Source organism: Diabrotica virgifera, chromosome 4 (genome assembly GCF_917563875.1).
Source record: "Diabrotica virgifera virgifera chromosome 4, PGI_DIABVI_V3a".
NCBI lineage: Eukaryota > Metazoa > Arthropoda > Insecta > Coleoptera > Chrysomelidae > Diabrotica > Diabrotica virgifera.
The window spans coordinates 216440918-216460062 of NC_065446.1; the positions used below are offsets into that span (position 1 = coordinate 216440918).

The following is a 19145-nucleotide window of genomic DNA, read 5'->3' on the forward strand; positions in this document are numbered from 1 at the left end:
ACATCATCGGGTTTACTTTTATCGCCATACATTTCCAAATCTTCTTCCCAATTTGCCGGGGGTCCTGGAACTGGTAAATCTTCTCCATGGAAAACCGGTTTTATTGCTGAGATAATATCTGGATATTCAATTTTATGGTTGCCTTTCCTTGGAAACCCAGACACTTTTGTCATGCAGAAGTAACAACAGTCGTTAAAACGGTTTTGAACTAATAAGTTTAAATGAGTAGGTTTACTGATTAAGGATTACCTTTGGTTTATTCTTTATTTAAATGTTAATGTGTTATTCGTAGACATTAGATATCCCAGTGTTGTCAAATTATGCACAATTTTTAGGAAAAACGTTATTTTGATAACATCACTCACCGATATATTACAAATGAAAAAAATTTTAGTAAAATACTCATAATTCAAAAATCGTAACTCATTTGTTTTTTAAAATCATAACTCAAAAATCTTACGTGTTAGAAACTTTTTATTAGCCGTGTTGAGCTGCCCCCCCCCCCACTTGCAAAAATTAAAAAACAAATAGCCCTGATTTATGAGCTATTTATGAGCTCTCATATTCCGCAAACTAAAAATTTTGAGCTCGTTCCACTGAGCAGGAATTTAATACCCTAGTGGGGGGGGGGGCTGAGTCAGCCCCCCCACTACTTAAAAATAGGAATATTGAATCGGTTTTTGCGGCAGAATTACGAGCTATTTATGAGCTCTTGAAATTATATAGTTTCGATTTTTGAGCTCACCCCCTTCACCCCCAAACAACCCTTGAATTGATTTAACTTAAGAGAAAGATGCTGAGAAAACTTAAAATATATCGTATTGCGGATATAATTCCTATAGCTTATATACTCTAAGAATAAACTATTAAATCAAGGGCATTTCGATTATTGAGCTACAACCCCTTCGCAAGAAAACCACCCTATCTTCCCGGCTTAAGAGAAAGTTGTACTTAAAATGCGTCAAACTAATTATTTGGCGACTACATATCATTTAATAATTTATAGGCTTCCAAATTACGCGCATTTAGATCAGTAAATTGCAATTTATTTTGTATAGTGCAGTCACTGAAGGTAAAAATCAACGATTACCTTCAATTTCGGTGAACCTTCATCGATTTTCACGAAAATTGGTCAGTGGTTAGAGGATACGTCAAGAAACAAAGGTGACATGGTGCCACCTTGCGCCTTTACCCTGAGGGTGGATACCGCCCCTTCTCGGGGGTGAAAATTATTTTATAAAAAATAACTGCACAAATCAATAAAAGAACAAATTAAAAGCAAAATTTATTATATAAAGTTAATAAAATAAGTCAATACTTTTTAAGTTATTAAAGATCAAAGATTTTAATTATTTGTGAAAAAAATGCATGTTTTGAAGAGGTTTTTTGTAAATCACTGAAAAACTGTAAGTTTTTACAAAAAAGTTAATAGTAGTTTAATTCGTATAGCTTATATTCTAAGAATAAACTCTTAAATCACGCACCTTTCGATTATGTAGCTACAACCCCTTCGCAAGAAAACGACCCCATTTTCCCGGCTTAAGAGAGAGTTGTTCTTAAAATAATTTAAATTGATTATTTGGCGACTACATATCGTTTAATAATTTATTAGCTTGCAAAATATACGCATCTTAATTATTGAATTGCCATTTTCTTTCTATAGTGCAGTCACTGAAGGTAAAAATCAACTATTACCTACGATTTCGGTAAATCTCCATTTATTTTCACGAATTGACAATAACAACTTTGGGTTTTAGCATGGGGTATATGTCACCCCTTCTCGGGAGTGAAAATTACTTTATTAAAAATAACCCCACAAATCGAGAGAGGGACAAATTGTTAGCAAAATTTGTTATATAATGTGATTAAAATAAATCAATACTTTTTGAGTTATTAAAGATCAAATATTTTAATTTTTGGAAAAAAAATGCATGCTTTAGAGCGATTTTTCATAAATGACTCAAAAACTGTAAGTTTTTACAAAAAAGTTTTCATCACTAAAATTGAAGCTAATAAAAAATATAATAAATTGCTTACTTGAAAAACCTTTAATGTTAATTTAAAGTAAGTTATTGGTAATTAAATGTATATTTTTTTCCGCGACTGTTCAAATCTAAGGGTTCAAGCTTAAATGACGGGAAAAAGATGCATTTTATAACACTTAGGTACTAAATACTTGTCAAAGTACTTAGAAATACCCATCAAAAATAAGATCCAGAAAAAGTTGATAGTATCAAAATCCGCTCACCAATTTTCGTGAAAATGAATGGAGATTTACCGAAATCGAAGGTCATAGTTGATTTTTACCTTCAGTGACTGCACTATAGAAAGAAAATGGCAATTCAATAATTGAGATGCGTATATTTTGCGAGCTCATAAATTATTAAACAATATATCGCACCCTCAGTAATATAAGGACTTAACTCAAAATTTGTGTTACCTGTGATTTTAAATGATAAGGGCACAAAATGAAATTCTCTACCGGTTAGCGTTGACAGAGGGAGAAGAAGTACATGAATGAATCGGTAAATATATTTGTGCCTCTCTCTCACTCTCCATGGCCACCTCTGGTTTTTATTGCTACAAGGGAGCAATCAGTAACATGTCTTTCTATGACGAAAATCCTGGTTAGTTTGTGTTTTAACATTTCGTATTATATAGAATAGTTTTTAGTTGAGCAGTTATATTATGCAAAATATAATAAATAAATGGGTCTAATTCATAATAGATCGCTATTTTACATACACAGTGACAGGGCATTAATAATATAAGGGATCAAACTTAAACAGTTCCTTATTTCTGTTATGTTTTTTTGTACTATATGGGACTAACTTGAAAGTATTTTTTTTTTCAAATACATGTAATTAATGGAATTTATTTATATTATTTTTTTTTTCTCATTGTTATTTATAGTGCAAGTATCAAACAACACATCTGCTAAATTTCACATTTATAACTTAAATAATAAACATGTTATTTGAAAAAATAGCTGTAATTTTTGAAACCAGAATCTTTAAACGCGATTTCCCAAAAATCTGCTTTTTTGAATTGTGCCTCTATATTACTGAGGGTGCGATATAGTCGACAAATAATTAATTTAAATTATTTTAAGTACAACCCTCTCTTAAGCCGGGAATATGGGATGGTTTTCTTTCGAAGGGGTTGTAGCTCAATAATCGAAAGGCGCGTGATTTTAGAGTTTATTCTTAGAATATAAGCTATACGAATTAAACTACTATTAACTTTTTTGTAAAAACTTACAGTTTTTCAGTGATTTACAAAAAACCTCTTCAAACCATGCATTTTTTTCACAAATAATTAAAATCTTTGATCTTTAATAACTTAAAAAGTATTGACTTATTTTATTAACTTTATATAATAAATTTTGCTTTTAATTTGTTCTTTTATTGATTTGTGCAGTTATTTTTTATAAAATAATTTTCACCCCCGAGAAGGGGCGGTATCCACCCTCAGGGTAAAGGCGCAAGGTGGTACCATGTCACCTTTGTTTCTTGACGTATCCTCTAACCACTGACCAATTTTCGTGAAAATCGATGAAGGTTCACCGAAATTGAAGGTAATCGTTGATTTTTACCTTCAGTGACTGCACTATACAAAATAAATTGCAATTTACTGATCTAAATGCGCGTAATTTGGAAGCTTATAAATTATTAAATGATATGTAGTCGCCAAATAATTAGTTTAACGCATTTTAAGTACAACTTTCTCTTAAGCCGGGAAGATAGGGTGGTTTTCTTGCGAAGGGGTTGTAGCTCAATAATCGAAATGCCCTTGATTTAATAGTTTATTCTTAGAGTATATAAGCTATAGGAATTATATCCGCAATACGATATATTTTAAGTTTTCTCAGCATCTTTCTCTTAAGTTAAATCAATTCAAGGGTTGTTTGGGGGTGAAGGGGATGAGCTCAAAAATCGAAACTATATAATTTCAAGAGCTCATAAATAGCTCGTAATTCTGCCGCAAAAACCGATTCAATATTCCTATTTTTAAGTAGTGGGGGGGGGGGCTGACTCAGCCCCCCCCCACTAGGGTATTAAATTCCTGCTCAGTGGAACGAGCTCAAAATTTTTAGTTTGCGGAATATGAGAGCTCATAAATATCTCATAAATCAGGGCTATTTGTTTTTTAATTTTTGCAAGTGGGGGGGGGCCAGCTCAACACGGGTCTTTTTATTATCATATTCATATTCAGAGAGCAAAAATTAACAAAAAACAGCATTTTGCATTCCAGTCGCAAATTGGTTGTAAACTAGTGTTATTTTTAAAATGATATGATATTTGAAATTATGAATTATGATGATATTATGAAATGTAAATAAAAAATGGTCAAAAAATGGGGCCTTACATTACATTTTTTGGCGCATTTTTTTGCTAGTGCAAATTTGTCTAGATATTTTAGAGTTAGGTATAGCGTATAGCCTCCCCTATTGTAAACATCACAAGCCGCCACTGCTTAAGTGTATGATGTTTTTGCCGCCTTATCCTGAAAATGAAGTTGTTCCTCTTTGGTTTTTTTATTTCAATACATAAAATACAACCATACTACATCAAACTAGCAATTATTGTAGTGTTAGGGTACCTATTAATTGCAATTAATTATAACCTTTTTTTTCGTCTTAAAAATGATGGGTTGCTGCATTTATATAAATTTATATCTACAGTGTTAGCCAAAAGTCCCCTCCCACTCCCTCGTATCTTTTGGTGAAAAAAGTTGACGTTGACATAAAAACAACTAGAGAATTGAAAAACCGCTATCATACGCTAAAACCTTGGGGGTGGTTGCCACCCCATCTCGGGGGTGGGAATAACTCTAAAAATATTCTATATATTTTTGGCGATAAAAAGTTTCTTCAAAAATGATTTTGTAGGATTTTTAAAGAGCTATAAGACTGTGTAAATTAAATTCCGTAAGATCCCTTAGTTTTTAATTGGGGCGGGTTTAAAGGGCTCGAATAAGGGGGTGTTTGCTGGTAAATAGAGGTTTTAAACAGCTATATCTGGCTAACTATTCACTGTAATGAAAACCTCTGCACAGGGTAATTTTAGTCATTAAAAAAGCTACAATTTAGTAGTTTATAATTTTTTTCGTATCTTCATTATTTTCGGAGATATTTTGAAGTAAAAGGTAAAAAAATACCAAATTGCAAAAAATCAATTTTTTCTTTAGGCATTTTAAATAGGTCAAACTCCTTGAGTGTATTGATAATATAAATATAAAAGGAACTACAGAAAGGTGAAGACCAATTTTGAATTAGGAAGGTAGTTAGGGGGTTGTTTTCACTGATTTTTTCGTAGAGAAAAGCAGGTACCGACATTTTTTTTATTATAAGTAGCTTAATTTTCATGTTAGAAACTTTTTATTATTGTTTTATGAAAGGTCTTATTGTATACTTGAAAAAATGTTATTTAAGTTTTCCTCGAAAAATGCAATTTTTCCCATTATTTGGCTTTGAATATTTCAAATTATGCATTTGACGAAAAAAGCTAACCTTTAACATGCCGTATCTCGGTTTGTATCGGTCTTAAAGATATTATAGAAAAAGAATTTGGTTTGTGTTACTAAAAGATACAATTTCGATTACTAAAATTTTTTTGATTAAATGCATATTTTTCGAGGTATTCTCAAAAAACCCTCTAAAATAGTCGATTTTTTCGTCGAAAAACTGTTATTTTCGAGCGCGAATAACTTGAAAAATATTAGTTTTACGAAGAAAATGTAAAACACATTTTTTTCTTAGAATCACTTTTTTCATCGAATTACATGGTTAATATGTAATAAAAAATTCCCACCCCCCGAGATAGGGTGGCAACCTGCCCCAAGGTTTTAACATATGATAGCGGCATGATATATAAAATGATCCTTGGACTATTCCCTACCTTCTGTGAAAATTTCAAGTAAATCCATGCTGGAAGAAAAAATTGCGAGCCAAAATGCTTCATTTCCTCAATCGACTATTGGGGCCGACCGACCGGCTCTGTCCCGTCATACAGCTGACCGACTATAATAACTTATTTATATTTAATTTAGAATGTGTGTACTGATTTTCAGCCTTAGTAAATGGAAATAATTACCTTCGTAGGAAAGCAACTTTCGATACCCTCTCAGTAACCCCTGCTCTACGTTTCGCTTGACCGACCGCAGTATGTTTCTCTGCACACTCACAGTAATCAACTGTGAAAAATCTAGCTTTAGTAAATTCAAAGAGATTTTTCAGCGCTGCCTCTTCGTCTATAGTTGGGGCCTAATATCAGTACGGCCAAGTGTCACCGTATATTTGACTAACTAGCAAGTATCTGACTACTACTGAATTCTATCTGAACACTACTAAAATAAGAAAAATTTCATACCTCCAACCTCCATAGCATTCTTCTAGTGTCTCAATTGCAAATAACTTAAGATATTAATTTTTATTGACGTCAAAGCTTATTGTGTGACTTTCAGGTAGAATCTCACGGTGATTTTCACAGTTAACATTGTTTATATAAAATACTTAAAACTATCAAATTAAACGTATTATAAGAATGATATGAACAAATTATGGATCTAGATCGAAAACCAGAAATAACAGTTTAAAATTAACTTCTAAACCTATATTTTTAAATTAAGAAAGTGGATCAATAATCATTTATATATAGTTTATTTTTAGTAGTCTCTGATATAAATAAGTACAGGTTTTATACAATGCAGTTCAGAATATGTGTAATAAATCATTTTATTACATTAACGCTGTAACACTGCACGTGTTTTATTTCTAAACATTAAAATGGTAAACACATTATTTGTATTATTATTTTGAACTATATTTACCAGGAGAGTTAAATGTCAAATACAATATGAGTTGTTTACGTGGTTCGATATTTGGTCCATTGCACATAGTTGTTCCATTATATCTTTGCACAAACGTCATGATTTATTTGTAAACAAATTAAATCAAAACATTAAGTGAGACGTACGTCGATATGTAATTATCATTGATATAAATTATACTGTCAATATAACAATGAGAAAATAGCTATTATCGTTGGACGTATTTTATAAAGTTATATTGTACATTTTTATATTTATGTAACTATGTTATAATATATTTACGATCCCTGCCAAAGACAAACCATTTTCATTTCCAATAATGACACGAGCCGTCTCACCGTGCCTCGGAGAGCACGTTAAGCCGTCGGTCCCCCTGGGCTAGTGTACACCCGCACTAATTACTTAAAACAGGGTTAAAGATGTAAATGGCGCCGGAACTGTCCGAAAGGATCTCCCCGGCAAAAATGCCATACGATATTATTGTTATTATAATATTTTTAACACAATATAATTTTATAAAATAAACACACTATAAGTTATAAATTAAAATAAACACAACAAATGCGCCAATGTCACTGTCACTGACAATGATAAACGTCAAAATTCATAGTAAACAAGGTATCAAAGACATGCCGTATTGTTTATCCTTGTTTAACATAATATTGTGGTTTCTGTTATATACTAGGTCTCTAAACATACCTAGTATAAAAAGTAATTCCTGAATAATTTCATGCATTTGCAAAGATATAATGGAAGAACTATATGTGCCACTGAAAACTTTTCATAAAATTTTGCAAAAAAATACACAGAAAATTGAACGAAGACACAAAAGATTCAAAGATGTAAATAATCGGCAGATGGCTCCAGTGCATCCGTGACATTTCTTTCCTTGCAATTCGGAAAGGTCCAAAGTATGATGAATGAAAAACTAATAGTATTCTTTAAGAGATATAACAGGGAACCACTTTGGTGGTACAACGAAGAGCGTTAACTCTCTGAATAGGTAGACATACTGGTAAATATTGAAGTGAACGAAAAAGCGGACCTACTTGCCAGGGAAGGAGCAAAAGAAAACATTCATAGCCCAGAAACTTTCGTTGTGATAGCAAGAAGAACAGCCAAAAGAACAATATCGGACTGGGTGGAACGGATTAAACGTAAACCACTGGTACGAACAAGTGGATCTTAAATATTTGAAGGCTCTTTTATACATGAATCTTCGAAGAAGAGATCAAAAAACCACTAGACTTGAAAATAGCTATGATCTGCGAATTATCTTAGGTCTCCTAACAGAACACCGTCGCCGTAAGGGGCGCATGAATAAAATAGGACTGACAGAAAGTGTGGACATTTTGTCAGGGTGAAAACTGAATATACTTTGTGTGCAACTGCCCAGTTGTACATCTGGAATGACCATCTTTGGCCGCAGGAAATCTCCTGAGTCGATCTTGGAGCATAATGGCTACAAACTGTAGCAAATGGAAAGGTTTCCTGAAGGTGGCAATCGCGATGGCTCGAATTGAGCTGTAGAGCCAAAGGATCGATGGATCTTTATAAACAACATGGAAGGGTTACAACATTAACTACAACATATTATGTACCACACCTGTGATACTTACGAGTAAAAAAAAACAGATGATTCTTAAAACAACCAATAAATGTAGATAACCTGGTCATAAACAACCATAGCTATGAAAAAATAGTAACAACACATACATTATTAGTTACGTGGTTAACTGAAAATGGAGGTAACACAATTGACGTTACAATAGAAACTGCAAGAATCAAGTTCATAATGGTGAAGAACTTACTTTGCAACCGTAATCTTTACATATGGATTTGTACAAGAAGTCTATGTTCTTCCATACTGCTGCATAACATGGAACATGAAACATGACCAATGAAATTATCTGAAACCAAAAGACTAAACTCTTTTGGTTGATTTGATTGGGCTGGTTTAGATGCACTATAGGAGAATACAAACAATGAGAAACTAATAACTGTAGTTATTATAAATGTATAGGTAAGTCTCATTATTACCAAAAAATGCAATTTTGAAAGGCACATAACCTATTGAAAACTGTTGTACCCTCGTTGTACCATTTTAATAATTTAGAGTTCTTTCTTCGGGTGGCTAATGCTTTCTTTTCACTGATGGAAGTCACAAGTAATGTTTAGTTCATGATGGTATTTGTGATGTATCATTTTAAGTGTTGTACTCACATTTTTTTTTTCAACATAATATGCTTTACAGTCAATTTTTTTTTATATTACAGGCCCAATTGATAAAAATATTCACGCTTTCTTTGATATTATTTATTGAGATGCTACAAATTGATATTGCCGTTGAGCGTAGAACTGGACAATATGGTTAGGTTAATACATTGGACCAGATGCAAATCCAGATTAATTTATCAAGCAACAAATTATGTTTTTACGAGTTTAAAACAAAGTGTTTTATGCACGACTGCAACTGTCATTAATAAAATGTTTACAATGTTTACAAGATTAGTGTTAAGTATGACAAGTTGTTTACGTACAAAATCATAAAATAAACTTGCTAATGAAATTTACATAACGTGTAAATATAGTATTTCCATTACAACCAACTCCCGGCTACTTTCACCATTTAAAACCCCGTATCTTAAGTCAAGATGGCCGGCCACCTGACAACAGTAAACAAACAAATCACAGTTACCTTAGAAACCTGGTACAGCGCCTTGGGCCGATGAGTTTTCCCCTTGGTCATCTTTTCACTGGCACATTTTCTCAAGAAATAATCCAAAAACACAAAGTTTAACTGCACTTTTTGGCGGAAAATCGTCAAAATCAAGCAGCGCGCGCAATATGTGTATGTTCGATTCGAAAAGTTGGTTGAGTCAGTTTCGTTGGTTGTTGGTCTTACCTGGTGCGGTGCACACAGGTGTAGCGGACCGCTGAAGGGGAACGCGTGGGGAGAAGGGGACAGGATTCGTGACCAAGAAAGTGCCGTTTGGTTTTCTATTGGATTTGACTGATTTATAGCTCATCTAATATTACATTAAGCAGCAATATATTATGTCTCCCGGTATACTATTGAATATTTATGAGTCACATCAATTGTAATATAATATGCAACATGGTCCATACAATCAAACTTCTAAGGAATCATCTGAGGTTTCTTATTATTTCGAGTGAATTTTAAAAAATCAACATTCGGAGTCAAAAAATATTTATTTTAATAGTTATTTATGATATAAGTGTTACAATTTTAAGGCACGCATGTGAAAGTTTGCAGAATGAGCGAATAGGTCTGGATCCCGCGTATGAAAAAAAGTTGATTAATAGCAAGCTGAAAATGTGTTAATAGCTTAAGGGTCTCTAGTCTGATAAACTTTGATATATGGGAACACTGGAACAGGGGCAGTTTTAATTGTGGAACAGGTTAAAAATTTGGAACGGTCAGACCACGAAAACGGCACATTTATTTTGTCCGACAGAATAGACTTAAACTCTCCGAACAGAGATTAAACTCTCATGCAAAAATCAGACTGCTATTTATCACCTGTCATAATTCCTGTCATTTGACATATTCTACATGTTCCACTCATTAAAACGCCCATTTGGTGATAAATAACAGTCTGATTTTTGCATGAGAGTTTAATCTCTGTTCGGAGAGTTTAAGTCTATTCTGTCGGACAAAATAAATGTGCCGTTTTCGTGGTCCGACCGTAGCAAATTTTTAACCTGTTCCACAATTAAAACTGCCCCTGTTCCAGTGTTCCCATTTATCAAAGTTTATCCGACTAGACACCCTTAAGCTATTAACAAATTTTGAGCTTGCTATTAATCAACTTTTTTTTCATACGCGGGATCCAGACCTAGAAGCGAATTCTGCAATTCACATGAATGCCTTAAAAATGTACTTTTTAACACGTATATCGTACAATATTTTTTCTACAAACGTTATAAATTTATAAAATACAATATTTTGGTTAATTGCTGAAACCATGAAACCTATGACCCGTAAAAGTTAGAACTGGTTGTCTACACTCGAGGGGAATGTCTAAAAATTCTTAGCGAAAATATTATATCGTTACATAAACTTGTTTTTTTTACAAACGTGTTAAAAATGCAATAATACAGTTTAAATTAAATTTTAAATTTTCAAATTGCGCAAGTTGTACTATTAATATTAATGTTAATAAATGAAATATAAATATTTTGACGTTTCACAATTTGACAATTCACTTTTAACTGCAGTGCCTTAAAATTTTTAAAGCACTAGTGCTTTAAAGTAGCATTTTTAACGCTCCTATGGAGTGCTAAAAATTGCATTTTTAACACGGTTGTAGAAAAAATAATTTAATCACCCATACATAATAATCAAAAGAAACTAATAAAGTTTTAAAATTTCAAATTGCAACTATTTGTTTTAAACTCAATAGCATAAAAAATTTCAATGTAACACGTATAATGTTTTAATTATTTTTATTTATTTATATTTTTTAGTAGTCACTCTTACCACCCCTAGCCCTTATGCAAGCTTAAATTTGCACGGGCACGCTCCTAATCAAATTGTCAACTAAGTTGTTCCATTCTTCAAGAGCAGCTTGTACTGACCGTGTATTGTTTTGTGGATTATCTCGGCGAGCTCTAATTTTTCTGTTAAGTATATCTCACAAATATTCTATAGGGTTCAGGTCGGGTAAGTAAGCAGGCCACTCCAGAACAGTGATATCTTCTACTTCAAGGAAGTATGTAATCATTCTGCTGGTATGAGGATTTGCATTATCATGCATTAAAATAAAATTTTCTTCCATTGCACCTCTCCAGAGCCTAACAACAGATTCTAGAAACCAATCAACATACCTGCGAGCTGTTAAAGTTGGTTGAGTCAGTTTCGTTGGTTGTTGGTCTTACCTGGCGCGGTGCACACAGGTGTAGCGGACCGCTGAAGGGGAACGCGTGGGGAGAAGAGGACAGGATTCGTGACCAAGAAAGTGCCGTTTGGTTTTCGATTGAATTTGACTGATTTATGGCACATCTAATACATTAAGCAGCAATATATGTCTCCCGGTATATTACTGAATATTTATGAGTCACATCAATTGTAATATAATATGCAACATGGTATTGCAGTAAGCCGAGTAAGCACATATTAAAGAAGAAAGTTTTAAGATAAAATATGAATCTTTTGACATCCTGGCACATTCTGGAATTACTTGTTATTAGAACACCAGCCCAGAGGTATTATTAAAATACCATTCACAGTATATTTTCATTTCGTATTACAATAGTGATGGATTTTATCGATGTTATTGTTCATATTGACCATTCATCTCTTAGAAAATAAAAAATATTTAAAAACAGAACATAAAATGCCAAAAGGGATCAGCACTATAAGGTAACATGTGATGGAAATCCACGTCAGAGTGTAATTAGAACAGTAGATTAACAACAAACCATGTTGAGATATTTTTCTGGCTAGCATCTGATTCGAACTAATCAATCCAGTAAACTGCATACTAGCACTGGCTGATATTAAGCCGACCATTCAACTTGATATAGGTACCGGGACACACAGGTGCGGAAGGGGCTGACGCCCTGACAAGACTGGGCTCATTAATTCTGCTTTTGAGCCGCGAACCTGAGGTGGGAGTGCCCTTCAGTACTGGTCGTGGTAGTCTCAATGATCTTCCTTTACGGAGGTTCCAGGACTCCTGGGCCAGTTGTTGAGGTATGAGAATTCTAGGCTCCACTTGTGTTACAGCCCAACTTCTCGTTCTAGACCGTAGAACATGCTCTCTGGTGGTTAGTTTGCTTACCGCCCACTGTATATTCAGGCATCATCTGCATCTGTTTGGATTGGCGGATGGCTCACGATGCCGTCTATGTGATGAGGAGGAGGTAGTTTCCCCAGTTTTCCTCTGGAAGCGCCCGGCGCTGGCCAGAGGAAGAAAACCTGGGTTCGGCCGTTATGCAACCGAGCCAAATGAAGGAGTTATTCCTAAAGAGACTTGTGGCATTCTGTCTTTCTAACTTGAGGCCACAAGGTTACTAAAGGATTATGAGTAAATATCCGGAACGACAGGAAGAGATTGATCAGATTTGAAGCCCTTGTTGATTTCGATTCTAGCAGATAGCAGATGGGAGCCCGGAATAGCCTGGGCCCCAGAAATTCCGAAGACCAGGTCCTTATGGGTCTAGTTGGTATGATAGGAGTGATACATTGGACCCACCTTATGAAGTCAATATGTCTGAAGGGCTTACAAATGGACCCCATGCCGATCTACCATAGCTATAACCAAACTGCACACCAAACTGCAGAGTGTGTATTCTAGCCTACTGAGCTATAAAGCCGATATTTTTTAGCATCTATTGAAGTTGTATCAGTATGTGTATATTATGTTTAACAATAGTTTCGCTTTGGTATTATCTTGAGGTTGAGCAATTGTTTCTAAAGGTACACCTTAAGGTGTTTATGGACCAATTTGTTGTTTAAGTTAAAACAGTAGTGATGTTGAAAAAGTAACTATTCGTTACAAAGTACTCATTGCTTACGAATACCGAAAGTAACTATTACTATACAGAGAGGCAAATCGTTACTTTGATTCCTCTAATTACTTGGTTACTTCGTACCAATCGTATCAGAGCGAGTAACGACTATTGTATCTACTTCGATTACTTTGATTGCTCTGATTACTTCGTTACTTCATACCAATCGTATTAGAGCGAGTAACGACTATTGTATCTACTTTGATTACTCTGATTACTTCGTTACTTCGTACCAATCGTATCAGAGCGAGTAGTGACTATTGTATCTACTTTGATTACTTTGATTACTCTGATTACTTCGTACCAATTGTATCAGAATGAGTAACGACTATTGTATCTACTTTGATTACTCTGATTACTTCGTAATTCGTGAAGGTCGCTATTATATCGGAATCCCTATACAAAATACCTATCTACTGAGAAATGCGATTCTCGATATGATTACCGGTACTCAAATACAAAAGTAATCATAGTAATCAAATCATTTTTATCCCTTAAGCCTTAAACAGATCGGCGAAGGTCGTTGTTGTATCGGAATACAGTAAAACCTCCGTTAACCGAAATAATTGGGGGGAAGGGCGTTTCGGATAACAAGGATTTCGGTTAAAAATAACATTGCATTTTGTATTCTTCTTATATCAAATTACATACATAGTTCTTGGTCAAAGTTGGTATTTAAACATACTATGAGGTGATTTCGTAATGTTTTCTTTATTGTAAAATAGAACAAAGCAATAAAATTAAGGAAAATTAACACGTTTGAAATGTTTTTAAAAAAAATTTTTTCTTTTCCTTTGTGTTTTCCTTTGACAATGATGTATTGCAGCTATGTTTATTACTTATATAGACGTTTCGGTTAAACGATGTTTCGGTTAAAAGGTTTCGGTTAACGAAAGTTTTACTGTACCTATATAAAATACCTACCTACTGAGTAATACGGTTCTCGATATGATTACCGGTACTCAAATAAAAAAGTAGCAAAAGTAATCATAGTAATCAAATCATTTTTATCCCTTAAACAGATCGGCGAAGGTCGTTGTTATATCGGAATACCTATACAAAATACCTACCTACTGAGAAATACGATTCTCTATATGATTACCGGTACTCAAATACAAAAGTAATCATAGTAATCAAAGTAACGAATACTATAAATGATTACTTTATACAAAAGTAACGATTTGTAACGAATACTCGAAAGTAACTATAATCAAAATCACTAGAAAACAGTAAATGTTACTCTTATTAGGATTAGGATTAAGTCTCCATTGTTTAAAGTACTTTATGATATACAGTCGTTAAAGAAGACAAAATGCATGGTTATAACAGCAAATTCAATAAGATGTAAATTGGAGCTGGAGAGTCAGATAATAGAACAAGTGATGGAGTTTAAATATCTAGGCATCACACTATCTGGCTACGGACGGCTCGAAACATAAGTGAAAAATCAAGTGAATAGAGCAAACAGAGCCGCAGGTTGCCTGAATGACACAAAATGAAGAAATAAAAATATCGGAAAAGAAATGAAAGGCAGAATTTACAAAACAGTCATCAGACCAATAATGACATACGCGGCAGAAACACGACCCGACACAGAAAGGACAAAAAGATTGCTCGAAACAGCGGAGATGAAAACCCTTGGAAAAATCGATGGTAAGACTCGATATGGGACAGAGCTAGAAGTACAGATATACGACGGAGATGCAAGGTGGACAACATTAATAACTGAGTAAGAAACAGAAGAATAGAATGGAATGACCATATAAGCCGAATTACAACAAATGAGGAGGTTTCAAGCAAAACCGAATAAATCCACTTTTTACGAAAATTTCGTTAGTGGCCAATACCGGTTCATTTTGTTAAATTACACCATATATAAAAATATATATGTATGTGCAAAAACGAATAAATCCTACTGAATTTTAGTGGTGATATTAATGTTTTCATGCAAAACCGAATAAATCCACTTTTTCTTCAAAACCAAATAAATCCAAAAATACGCATTTTTTACTTTATCTTCTTATGCAAATATTTCATTCGACCAATAGATGTTACTAGGGAGTTATTAGAGATGCGACGATGTAATATGGGTGGTCAGATATTTTGTCGTTGATTGATTCGCCTCTGCAAAATTACCTTAACAAGATTGTTGGAATATGAGACTTAACAAGAATCTGTTTGGAAAAGAAACAAATTAAAAAAACTAAATAAATTAAAATTTTAATTTCATGCTTTCAGCATTATCGATTTGAAGCCCAATCTGAACTTACGCGCGCAATTTACAAAAAGGAAAAGTCTTTAAACAAATTTTTGCTATCCGAAGTCAACTTGCGAATTGCCATTCCACCAGGGTTCAACAACTTATGGAAAAACAATTTGGACAGGAGTGGAAAAGTGACGAAACTTTACTTTCACTTTTATGTGAAAATAATAAAGTTGAACATACTAAGGAAGTACCTCGGGAAGAAGAAGGGCTAAGAAATGAGTAACTGTCTAGAAGAAGAGTTTGTACTTCACTTTTAAATGCACTATTGGATGTGCTGTTAGTCTACTAAACGCCATATGCTTTTGATTTATGTATTAGTAATAAAAATAGTACTTTTGTTAATTCTTGCTGATAAAGTTGTAAGCAAAATGAAATAAATCCAGTAATTTGAAGCAAAACCAAGTAAATCCACTTTTGTTTAAATTTTCTTTCGTACTAAATATCACTTTTTTAAATTTATATTGTAGGAAAAGTTTTATTATGACTTCTCTAATAGTATTTGCGAACAAGGTAAACAAAAACATAATTACTTTTTGCGTCCCAGAAAAATCCTATTCTTCCAAAAATCGTTGTTAGTGGATTTATTCGGTTTTGTTTTAAACCTCCTCAAATAAAGTAGTAAGGAGAGCGAGAGACGGTTCCCCAATAGGAAGTCGATCAGTGGGAAGACCACGAAAACGATGGAACGACAACTTACTAGAATAACAGAGTCTTGTCTATAAAAAAAGAAGAAGAAGAAGAAGAAGAAGATGTACAGTTTTATGCATATTAAAATTTTTTGAATCTAGTATAGTCATATCTCTAGTATAGTCATATTTCTTCTTTTTATGGTGTCGAAGCTTGGACTGTTAATGTTGACTTAATGAGAAAGCTAGAAGCTTTTGAGTTGTGGCTTTTCAGGAGAAGTCTCAATCAAGTATCGTGTCTCAATATGTGGCCTCAGTGGCGTAACAGAGGCCTCCGCAGCATGAAGCTTGCGGGGGGGGCCCAATCGGTCAGGGGCCCCAATCGGTCATGGGCCCCATCTTGTCGTCTGATATTAGGTAAACATCTGTTATTGTTATATTATTTTACGTTGTGTGTTTAAATTTAAGAACGTAAATTTCTCAATAGGCTTGTTCGGCAAGTGAATCACCTTAAATCTATAAATTTAATAGGTCTGGATCCCGCGTATGAAAAAAAGTTGATTAATAGCAAGCTGAAAATTTGTTAATAGCTTAAGGGTGTCTAGTCGGACAAACTTTGATATATGGGAACACTGGAACAGGGGAAGTTTTAATTGTGGAACAGGTTAAAAATTTGGAACGGTCAGACCACGAAAACGGCACATGTATTTTGTCCGACAGAACAGACTTAAAGTCTCCGAACAGAGATTAAACTCTGTTGCAAAAATCAGACTGCTATTTATCACTAAATGGGCGTTTTAATGAGTGGAACATGTAGAATATGTCAAATGACAGCAATTATGACAGGTGATAAATAGCAGTCTGATTTTTGCATGAGAGTTTAATTTCTATTCGGAGAGTTTAAGTCTATTCTGTCGGACAAAATAAATGTGCCGTTTTCGTGGTCTGACCGTTCCAAATTTTTAACCTGTTCCACAATTAAAACTGCCCCTGTTCCAGTGTTCCCATATATCAAAGTTTATTCGACTAGACACCCTTAAGCTATTAACAAATTTTCAGCTTGCTATTCATCAACTTTTTTTTCATACGCGGGATCCAGACCTATATTGCTTTCCGGTCTTACGAAACTTTTATGGTGACGACAATAAACTATATTGCTTTGTACGTGACCATTGAAAGATTTGAGAATTGCAATTTGCCAATTTTTAGAACAATATTTCTAAATCTAGAAATGAGCTTTCTCTTTACATTAAATGCTAAATTTTAGTATTTCGATACAATTATTATCGGTAGTAGTTTCCAGAGGCGTAACAGAGGCCCCCGCAGCAAGGTCTATCAATATTGCGTCGGCTGCATAACAGAGTATTTTTACTTCTTTGTTTCCCACTCTGTATCCTCTTCCGTTGTTGATGCTGTTGGCGATTTAATTCATGATTACATTGAAAAGACTTGGGCTCAATGAGTCCCCTGCCTTATTCCATAACGCATGTCTATAGGTTCTGTAAGTTGTCCATCTATTCTACAGGAACTTCTCTATTAATCTATTATACAGGAGATGGATTACATGTTTAAGTCTTGAAGCTTGCGGGGGGCCCCATCTTGTCGTCTAAGATATGTAAAAATTTGTCATTTTTATATTATTTTACGCATACATACGCAACATTTTTTTAAGCAGTGTAGTATTGAAAATAAAGTTGTCCATCAGATAGATATGTATTAATAAAATTGTAGATATATTCGCTGATAGTAGTGCACGACGAAAGTTGTTCCTTTTATCAATATCAACTATACCAATAAAGATGAAAAATGTAAGTGGTCATAAACAGTACAGTATACACCGATAGCCCAGTAAATGACCGATTTGGAGTGTAATTTTATCAGCGTCACGACAGATTTGCTTGAAAATTTGGATTTTGATTCTACTTACCCTCCACTTGGGAGGTAAAAACATAATTTTAAAATAAGTCCGGAAATTGTTAAATTGACTAATTATAATCAATAGTCCACAGTACATCGTCGTTGTTGGAAAATGACTACAAAAGTCTTAATTATCTTAACTGACTAACTAAATATCGTTTAGCGCTGTAGAAAACTCTTAATTTTCAATTTAAAATAATATATTAAATTAATAAAGATTGTCGATCTCTTGTTCGACAAATTTACAGCCGAGTTTCGTTAGTCCGACAACGTAAATATTATGTTAATGACGCGGGACGCGGAAACGCGCCCAACTTGCACTCTAAAATTTTTCAGAAAGTGGTAGACTCGCTTAAACGAAGCAGTTAAGAACATTTTTAAGACTTTTCTAATCATCTTCCAAAAAAAAAACCGATGTATGTACTGTGGACTGCAACTTTTGTTCAATATTTTTCGAGTTAGTGCGAGTGAAATTGTTTACTTTTCAACAAAAAAAAAAAACAAAATTTTTCTCGAATTAAATATTATCAAAAAATATTTTTAGTAAAAATGTAGTTTATAAAAAAATGGTCTATTCATGAAGTCAATCGATACAGTAAAAGCGAAGTTAAAGCTCATAAAAATTGTTCTTATTCGTCAAAATAACCAAAAAATTAAGACTTTTCGGGGAAAACTCATTAAAATTTTTTTAAATTTTTAAAAAAAGCTTTATTTTTATTTTTTTATAAACGTTTCTAGGATCAAAACTAAGCGAGTTACGCTCAAAATAAAGATGGCCCGTTTTTTGGTAAAAAAAATCGTGAAAATCTCCCCCTGTTTAGCACCTCAAATAAAATTTATCGTTAGCGCTTTACCATTTACTTTGTATATGTATTGTTTTTATGATCTGTAAGTTTGACCGGTTTGTACACAAGTCGTATTTAGTAACTTTTTAATGGGGGCCCCATTTCCAATCCTGCGCTGGGGCC

The 19145-nt window shown here is 33.7% G+C and overlaps 1 protein-coding gene across 2 annotated transcripts in view; it reads right to left on the reverse strand.

Annotated features, from left to right (window-relative positions):
• Window positions 1-19145, reverse strand: part of LOC126883291 (uncharacterized) — a 531955-nt gene that overhangs the window by 188787 nt on the left and 324023 nt on the right. The window contains exon 1 of one of the 2 annotated variants that reach the window (XM_050648644.1): window positions 9530-9693. The exons of the other annotated variant lie outside the window; for it this stretch is intronic. Within the exon in view, the coding sequence (XP_050504601.1) occupies window positions 9530-9580 (51 nt within the window). The 5' untranslated portion in view covers window positions 9581-9693. Of the gene's footprint in view, window positions 1-9529; window positions 9694-19145 lie in introns of those variants that run through there. 2 annotated transcript variants of the gene reach the window in all.